Raw genomic sequence first — 10000 nt, 5'->3', positions numbered from 1 at the left:
GGCTACACAACACTATTACAACTGGGAGGCAATGGAGGTGGGACAATACAAATTAGGAACAACTAGGGGACAATCTAAATGGAGGGACAAAATCTAAATGGTCCTGGAAAGGTAGAAAAAATTTACATAAACAGTGTTTGTAATACACACACACACACACACACACACACACACACACTCACTTGTAGGCAAGCGTTGCACTAAAGTGCTGCTTGATGTAAGCCTCCAGCACCGTGTTAAAGTGCTGGAATTTGCGGTCAGCAATCAGGGCTATGATATAGATCTGGGAGAGAAAAGGGGAAGAGAGGTCAGGTCAATGACGGTCGTTAAAGGACAGCCAGCTGATGAAAGAGCGAGCCGAGAGAGCAAATGTTTAGTTTTCTCCGCAGCCTTGTATCAACACAGAGGCAGAGTGCTCACCAGGGCGTCAAAGACCAGTATGTCATAGTCGTCTGTCCGGGAGTGCTCCATCATGATGTTGAACAGAGCGTCCAGAGTGTCCTGCAGAAACTGCCCCAGAGATAACAAGGATGAGCCGAAGCAGCAAACAACACACACACATTGTGCACACACACACACAAACACACACGCACACACACAGACACACACACACACGCACACACAAACACACGCACGCACACACACAGACAGACACGCACAGACACGCACACACACATACACACACACACACACACACACACACACACACACACACACACCTTCACAATCTCCTCGCCATCTATGATCTTCAGTTTTTCCAGATTCTCCTTGAGGAGTTCAGGTCGAGTTCTCCATTTAAGCAACCCAAGTAGACCCACTATTAATCACGGACAGGGAGAGAGAGAGATGGGGGGGGGGTGAAAGGAGAGAGTGAAAGAATTCACACAAACATTCTCTTAACAAAAAACAACTGCTCTCAGTACCACTGCAAATACTGGTGCTAAACACTTCAGAACAGGATGACAGTCAAAAGGCAGAGCTTCTGTGCTAATCACTTCACACATCACACCAAACAAAAACAGCTTTAAACAAAACAGGGAGCTTCAGCTTTTTGGTGTGATGTGTCTAGGTTTCTGAGAGTGTGTGCAGGTGTGTGTGTGTGTGTGTGTGTTTGTAGCATATTTGTATGTGTATGTGTGTACATGCACACATGTGAATGTGTGTGTGTGTGTGTGAGCCAATGTGTAGTGGGGAATGTGGGGACGCACGTCAGGCTGACTCAGGCGTTTAGCACAGCCTGCTGCCCATGCCTGCGTGTGAGTGGACGGCCCAGTGTGTTCTCTCTCCCTCTGTCTCTCTCTCTCTCTCTCTCTCTCTCTCTCTCTCTCTCTCTCTCTCTCCTCTCTCTCCCTCTCTCCCAGCTCACTCTTTCTCTCTCTCTCTCTCTCTCTCTCTCTCCATCTGGCTGCGTGTGTGTGTGTGAGACGGCATGATGGATCATACGGCCACCTTCATTAGGATGATTAACTGGCTTTCTCAAGAGCAGCTGCTCACCTACACCTGTGTCTCAGGACCCTCACGCTCACTCTGTGTGTGTGTGTGTGTGTGTGTGTGTGTGTGTGTGTGTGTGTGTGTGTGTGTGTGTGGTGTGTGTGTGTGTACACTGTAGATGTGTGACTTTGCAAGGAAGTAACAAAATTAAACTCGTTTAACTCCCATGCATATCTGACAGACCACACACACGCAAGAACTCACATACAGACACACACACACACACACACACACACACACACACACACACACACACACACACACACACACACACACACACACACATACAAAAACACACACAGTTCTCAGTTGTGAGCACGGTGATGCTATCTAAAAATGCCAGAGAGCACATAGGGAAATACCAATTAACCACACAGACACACACAGAGACACACAGAGAAAGAGACAGACAGACACACACACAGACACAACCACACACACACACACACACACACACACACACACACACACACACACACACACACACACACACAAAGAGAGAGGGGAGAACGACAGACAGAGATCTGTGGGTGAGTGGCAGAGGAGGCAACAGTACAACAGTGACTGTCTCCTCCCATAAAGTGACTTACCCTGACACACTCAGATACACTTAGACAAACTGACAACACACATATACACGCACACACACACACACACACACACACGCTCGCACACACACCGTTCTGGGTGAGCTTGGTGGAGCAGACAAGGGTGGAGATGGTGAAGGCGTCTCGGGAGCTGACGGACAGGCCACCCCCCACACTGCTGGAGCTGCGCATCAATGTCGCCCCCTTGTGGACGTCGCTGTGGCTGCGCGAGGAGGGCAGGGACAGGTAGGAGCTCACGTCCTCCATCCTCTTACTGTCACCCTGCAGAGAGGAGAGAGGAGAGGGGGGAAGGAGGGAGGGAGTGATGGAGGGACACAGACCCCGGGAGGAGGAGGAGAGAAAGAGAAATGGTGAGGGTTGACACTTCTATTTTAAACCTCTGTCTGTCTTTCTCATACAGCTATACCATGCGTTGACAATCATGTGTTACACGTGTTGCAAAACACATTCAATATTAAACCCCCTACTGCAAGGCTTAAATCCTAAAACACACACACACACACACACACTGACACAGGGAGAGGGAGAGGGAGAGAGAGAGAGAGAGAATTGAATTGAATTTTCAAAAACTCTTTATTACAATCTTAAAAATACATCAAGATCAACTTGACACTATCCTCAAAAAGTAAAAGTTAGGAGAGTTAAATAAAGTAATGTGCAATCTGTAGCTTATCATTCTCAACAATACACATCACGCTGTTGTAGCACCATTTTTCCTCAAAAACATCAAGAATCTTCATAGATTTATAAAAATGAAAATCAATCAACATCTGACACCTTGCAAGAATAGAAAACACCATTAGGATATCAACATCTACATCCTGCTCAACTTTCCTTTTTACGACTAACATATATCGCCATCTTTGCTTGCCCAAGCAGAAAGTTTAGGAGCTGACACTTGAAGCGATGCTTTTGTACATATTTAAAACCAAAAATGAAAATCTCGAAGAGAAACTTTCATCAAACTTAAAGAAAAAGTGCCATCAAAACAGCAAAAGAGGTCTGAGCCTCTGGCAGTGCATAAAGGCATGGAATACAGTCTCCCTTACAGAACAAAAAGGGCACCCCTGATCAACCATTGGATTTAAAACAAATAAAAGCATTCACTGCTATTGCACCAAGCAGAATAAATCATTGTAGATCGCCAGCTTTTTTTAGTTAATGGTGACTTGTACAGCATACGCCATTGTGGTTTGACATCATTTTCAACCTGCAACACTTCAGCCAGGGTGTATCCACCCTCTTGTCCAGAGACCTTTTATTTAGGGAGAGAACACACAGTTTGTACAATGATTTACTAGTTGCAGCTGTAGGACCCAGGAAAACTAAACTATCTGGGAGTAAGAAGCAACCAGTGCAACCTGTTAAATCTGGAAGTAGAGTAAGTCTGGGAAAGGGGTCATGGCAGTCAGGACTACACTCCCCCCCAAAATAATCTCCAAGCAATTGCATCTCCTCCCCAGTTAGGAGAGACCGCCATTTCCCAAGTAGCTGATCAACTATCCTAATGGACTTCACACCTAAGTGCTGAGCTAAAGTATGGCTATTACTGATATCAGGACCAGCAAACTCTACTAGATCCCCAAGGGTTGTAACTCCAGAGCTGATAAGCTTAGAAGTAGGTACCAGGGACAAGTCCTGACTCACATCAAGAACCGAACCATGAATCAGAGGCTCCTTTAACAACCAGAATAATGAGCTTGTCTGTCGGGTGGGTTGAATTATAAACAGAGACCAGACTTTGAACAGATTCTTATAAAATGCAGGAAGTAAATTAAAATTCATTCTATTTGGATTAAACCAGAACAAAGACCTACCTAAGCCCAACCCTTCAAAAAGTTGTAAAATACAACAGGCTGCAGCTTTCCAGCTTGAGTCCAGTGACCCTGTGAGAAGGCGGCTGGTACAAACTGCAGGCGAAGGCAGCAGTTCGACTCTGTAGATGAATAAGTCCATGTCCACCATCCTCCTTAGGCAGATATAAAACACTCTGAGGTACCCAGTGTAGATTGTCCCAGAAAAAAATCAACCAGGACTGACTGAATCTTCGGTAGCAGGTTTGAAGGAGGATCCACACAAGCCAGCCGATGCCAAAGAGAGGATGCAACCAGGTTGTTAATAATGAGAACATGCCCCTGTATGCAGCAGTAATACTGAAAAGAAATTTCCATTTCTCTAGGCGACCTTTAACTTTTTCAATTACCCCATCAAAATTCTTTTGAATAAAAGCATCATCACCTAAGAAAACACCCAGGTATTTAAAACCACCCTATTCCAAACTAAGCCATCAGGCAGACCAGGTTAGCCACTCACCCAACTCCCAACCAGCAAGGCTATGCTTTTTGACCAATTTACCTTTGCTGAAGAAACAACCTTAAATTCATTGCAAATTTTTTTAAAAGCGTGTCAACATCTCTCTGGCCATTAACAAGGACAGCCACATGATCAGCATAAGCTGACAATTTAAAACATCATCACAGTTAGGGATTTTTCACTCCAACAATCTCCTTCCTCAACCTTACAAGGAAAGGTTCAATAGCCAGACTATACAGCATGCCCGACAAGGGACATCCTTGGCGGACACCTCTGTATACCTTAAAAGGGCGCACAAGTCACCATTAACCTTGAGAATACTTTCAATGTCACAATACAATGCTTTGATCATTGAATAAAATTGGGGCTGAAACCAAAAGGCTGACAAGGTATTCCACAAATAATTATGCTCAACCCTATCAAAAGCCTTTTCTTGGTCAATTGAAACCACACCAAAATCCAGATTGAAGTATTTGCCAATATAGAAGACATCTCTGATGAAGGAAACATTGTTGTGATTCAATCTGCCTGGCACACAGTAGGTCTGGTCAGGGTGGATTACCTGCTCCAAAACCTCCCCAAGTCTATTTGCTAAAACTTTAGACAGCAGTTTGTATTCAGAGCAGAGGACTGACACCGGCCTCCAGGACCTTATATCTGTCAGGTCTCCCTTTTTTGGCACCCCTCTGGTGATGCTGTCTCTCAGAACAGCAAGCACATCTGTGCCCAACTCTGGCCAAAAGGACTTATAAAAGTCTACTGGCAGGCCATCCACCCCAGGTGCTTTGCCACTCTCCATACTGTGGAGGGCTCTCTCCAGCTCCTCTAGGGTCAACACCCTTCCAAGGGCTGTGTTTGCCTCTTCAGATACCTTAGGTAGGTCACAAAGAAAAGCCTTGTCAGTAGCCTGATCTTGTGGATTTTAAGCTGTTATAAAACTCCTTATAAAAATGTACTGCTCTATTGTGTATTTCTGGAGAATTAGAAAGGATTCTCCCGTCTTCAGACCTCAAAGCATGAATGAACTTCCTCTGTCCATTCTTTACCTCCAAGTTAAAAAAGAATTTTGATGGTACATCCATCAGCTCCACACTCTGGGGCGGGACCTGACCAGAGCTCCTGTGCCCTCAAACCTAAAAAAGTCAGCCACTGTTTTCTTTTTTTTTGAGTTAAAATTTCAGTGGGTGCCTGATCACCCGTTTGTTCTGCCAGATTTTTGAAGTTGATTATTTCCTCCTCTATTTTTTTCCATTGAGAGTGTTATGTTCCTTGTGACATTGGCTGTATACTCCTGGCAGAGTTGTTTTATTTGTACCTTGGCACAATCCCACCATTGCTGCAAAGACTTATAACAGGATTTCGTGGTTCTAAATTCCTTCCAGAAAAAAAAAGGAAGACTTCTCTAAAATGGCCATCAGCCAACAAATTGGTATTAAAGTGCCAGTAGGCACTTTTTTGGTTCTACAAATTCTAGAAATAAAGAACAGAAAACCAAACTATGGTCAGAAAAGCCAACTGGAATTATTGAACATTTCCTGAATAGACTACGCTGATGTTTGAAACCATAAAACCTGTCAAGTCTTGCAAAGAGACAAACAATTATTATATGAGTGTGCCCAAGTATATTGCTTCTGTTCACCATGAAAGTTCCTCCAAATATCACTAAGATCATTGGACTTCATAATCTCTACAAGCCGTCTCTGAGAGGGCATGTGCTGACTCGACATGATTTCTGTCAAAATTTTGTGCAGTACAATTGAAATCTCCTCCAAGGATAAGAATATCCTCTGAACAGCAATTTTTTTATAACATTTCCAATAGCATTTAAAAACAGCATTCTATCTGTTGCCAGTGTAGGAGCATAAATGCAAATAAACACAAAAAAACGATTTTCAAACTGGGCTCTGACCTTTAAAAGTCTTCCCTCTATAACTTCATCAACATCAAAAGTGATGGGAATAAAGGACTTAGAAAACAGAACTGCAACCCCACCACTAGTAGAATTACCATGACTAAGTATGGACAGACCATCAAACTCCTGAGCCCAAGCAGCTGCATTAGGCGCATCACTGTGCGTTTCTTGCATAAAGAGAACATCAAACTTATTCTGTCTGATTGTTTCAAACACAGAGAGCCTCTTAATTTTTCTCTTGCGCCATTTACATTTAAAGAAACAACCACGAAATTCACCCATCATTATAAAGAAAAATAACAAAATAAATATAGACATATGCAATCAGCCATCCTAGGACACAAAGTGGAAATTGTTTTTTTAACATTTGTCATCGTTGGCATTCAGTAGAACATTGAGTTTTTGTGAGAATCTTTTTTTAGGCGAAATCCTTCTTGATCAGTGATGCTACCATCACGCATAAATGCTTCGTGATTTGTTCATAAACTGTTCAATGTCAGGAAAAAATTCGTCTACCGGACCTTCCTAGAATGTTTTGTGTCCTTAAGGAATTTCTTTATATCCTCCACTCTATAATTGCGAGTGCGATAGCGGCTTAGTCATGCAAGCTGCAGGTTACACTACAGTCAGAAAGATCACTTTCACTCTCATTATCAGTCAATTCTATATGAAGCGTCCCCTTTATTCTTTATAATCGCTTTCTTTTTTCCTTTTATTCGGCGGTGCTTTAAACACATTATTGTCCTCCTCCAACGGAGGTTTCCATGTCTTCCATAGCGGCGGAAACCTCCCCATTAATGGCATCATCATTGCTCCCCTGACAGTTCTGAGAATCAGTGATAGTCTCCCCAAAAGTGCGGAAAGATCCTCCCCATCAGCCGATCTCGGCCCACTAGCAGAGGCAGCAGCCTCCTCCTCATTATTTGCACCAAAGTTAACATTAGGTTCGTTGTTGGTCTCTTTAGAGCGTTCCCTCTGCCACATCACCCTAGATTCATTGCTATTTTCACTGTTTCCACTATTATTCGTGTCATCCTTTTTTTTATCAGGACAGCAGCATACGAGATGCCCGATTGTCCACAACCAAAACATTTCATAGCAGCTAGTTGTTGCATAAATCGCATAATTAAAGTTATCCACAGTCACATTAATTGTCAAGTCCAATTCATCATTGTTATTCTTAAGGATCATGTACGGCGCCTGAAGGACACTATATGTTTCAACAGCGGAGATTTACTACTTAATCGGGATTTTTTTTTAATTGTTGAGACCACTTTGCCATAAGCGACAGTGTTTGTCCTAGAATCTCATCAGAAATGAATGGGGGGACATTAGACAAAATGACTTTCTTGGAAGGCGTAGAAAGAGGGGCAACAGAGGTAAAAACGACACCTATCCTGCGCCATTCTCCGTCAGCTGATTGGCAAACTCAATTGATTTTAAGAAAAGCACAATGGCGTTGTTCATGCGAGATGCTGATCGATATTCTCATGACCAACAATTTCTCCGGCAGCCAAACTACAATCCTCAACACTGGCTGCGATGCTATTTTAACAGCATGGCCGAGGTTAGTTGACCAAAATCTCTGCCATGATTCCAGCACAAGACTGGAGGCAGTCGATTTAGGGAAAACCCCTGTTTATTGCCAGAAAAAAACTAAACCAAGCAAAATCTTTAGTACTCTAGCAGAAAGTAATATAGATAGAAAGAAAGAAAATAAAGTAAAGTGAGAAATAGAGATTTAAACAGAACACTTCGTTCAGCGGTACAGCAACGAAACACCATCCCTCACCACTGACTCACCACCCTCCACCAACCATGAGCACAGAGAGAGACAGAGAGAGAGAGAGGGTGGGGGGTAGAAGAGTTTTAGAGTTTGAAAAGAGAGAGAAAAGTGTGAAATAGGATTGCAGAGAAGAGAGGGTCATTTTGGGCAAGTTAAAAGAAAAAAGAGGATTGAGAGGAGAGAAGAGAAGAGAAGAGAGAAGAGAAGAGGAGAAGAGGAGAAGAGAAGAGAAGAGGAGAAGAGGAGAAGAGAAGAGGAGAAGAGGAGAAGAGAAGAAGAGAAGAGAAGAGAAGAGAAGAGAGATTGCCAGAGGTGGATCCTTTTAAAAGGCCAGTCAGTCAGGAGGGAGCTCTCATTCACTCAGAAACAAATCTCACCTGGACTGCTGACTAAGCATTTACACACATTCTCTCTCTCTCTCTCTCTCTCTCTCTCTCTCTCTCTCTCTCTCTCTCTCTCTATCACACACACACAGACACACACACACACACACACACACACACACACACACACACACACCACACACTCACACACACACAAATACGTACCTTAAAGACCACCAGGTCATGGGGTCCATCCTGAAGCACGGTGCCATCCTCCTTCATAAGACGCACAAATGCCATGGCAAAGTTCTTCTCACTCTTGTCCTTGGCTACAGAGGTACAGGCACAGGGCAGGAGTCAAAGGCTATCGCCACCATCAACCACATATACATCCATTAAATATCTACCATTTGTATACATTAATTTAATAAATATTAATAATATTATTGTCCACTGTATCTCCTGCCCTCCATGTCTCAGCATATGTAAGGACAGCATTTCACCATCTTTCCCTGTTTAGTGGGATAATAACATGTGTTTAAGGGACAGTGAATATGACCATCTAAATTGCGTGACTGCTGGGGGGGAGCAGGAGGATGACATCATCAGTGTGCGACTCACACTCTTGGGAGGAGCGGTGGCGGAACATGAAGCGCAGGTGGATTCTTTGCATCTCTTCAAGTGGGATGGACACCTGCAGAACACCACACACACACACACACACATACACAACAAACATACACACAACGAATGCATGAATGCGTAACGCACACACACACACACAAACATGCACACGACAAACGCACACAGGCACGCGTGACACATATACACACACACACACACACACAGATGGATTTAGTTCAGTTCACTGTAACACTGCACACACACAAACAAGTAGATTTAGTTCAGCTCACCCACACACACACACACACACACACACACACACACACACACACACACACACACACACACACACACACACATACACACACACACACACACACACACCCACACACACACACACACACACACACACACACACACACACTGCTCCCATTATTTCTTTCCTCCTCTCTTTCCCCATGTCCTCAAATACTCACTCTCACTGACAGCCCCACCTGCTCCAACACCCCCACACGCACACACACACACACACACACCACACACAACCACACACACTTCCCTTTTACCTTGAAAGTCTCCATCCATCGGGGCTGCTTGACCTGATAGTAGATGACCGATTTGTACTCGTTCAGCGGCTTGTCTCCCGCCCCGAGGCAGATAGAATTCTGCAAGAAAAGAGGCCACAGAGACACAGAGAGAGAGAGCGAGAGAGACAGATAGAGAGAGAGAGAGAGATAGAAAGAGAGAGAGAGAGAAAGAGAGGAGAGGAGTGAGATAGAGGAAAAGAGAAACCATCAATCGCGTTCTCCAGAGCCCACCTACTGCTAGATAGCCCAGAGGAGCGTTAGATAGCCGGCAGACCAGTGTGACTGATGGGCCCCACAAGAGGAGCAAACACGCACGGCGGCGTCTTCACAAGCTCCGCCAGGGACCCACACGCTCC

At 44.2% G+C, this 10000-nt stretch overlaps 1 protein-coding gene across 1 annotated transcript in view; it reads right to left on the bottom strand.

Moving 5' to 3' along the window:
* LOC125286055 (dedicator of cytokinesis protein 2) overlaps window positions 1–10000 on the bottom strand; it is a 115902-nt gene that overhangs the window by 94986 nt on the left and 10916 nt on the right. The window contains exons 14-20 of the mRNA XM_048230741.1: window positions 9624–9722; window positions 9055–9127; window positions 8659–8762; window positions 2171–2360; window positions 720–817; window positions 421–510; window positions 183–283 (exon numbers count right to left, since the gene is read on the bottom strand). Coding sequence (XP_048086698.1) covers window positions 183–283; window positions 421–510; window positions 720–817; window positions 2171–2360; window positions 8659–8762; window positions 9055–9127; window positions 9624–9722 — 755 coding nt within the window. The remainder of the gene's footprint in view (window positions 1–182; window positions 284–420; window positions 511–719; window positions 818–2170; window positions 2361–8658; window positions 8763–9054; window positions 9128–9623; window positions 9723–10000) is intronic.

This window comes from Alosa alosa, chromosome 21, assembly GCF_017589495.1.
Source record: "Alosa alosa isolate M-15738 ecotype Scorff River chromosome 21, AALO_Geno_1.1, whole genome shotgun sequence".
NCBI lineage: Eukaryota > Metazoa > Chordata > Actinopteri > Clupeiformes > Clupeidae > Alosa > Alosa alosa.
Note: the sequence above shows the minus strand (reverse complement) of the source record. Positions and strands in the feature narration are given on the sequence as shown.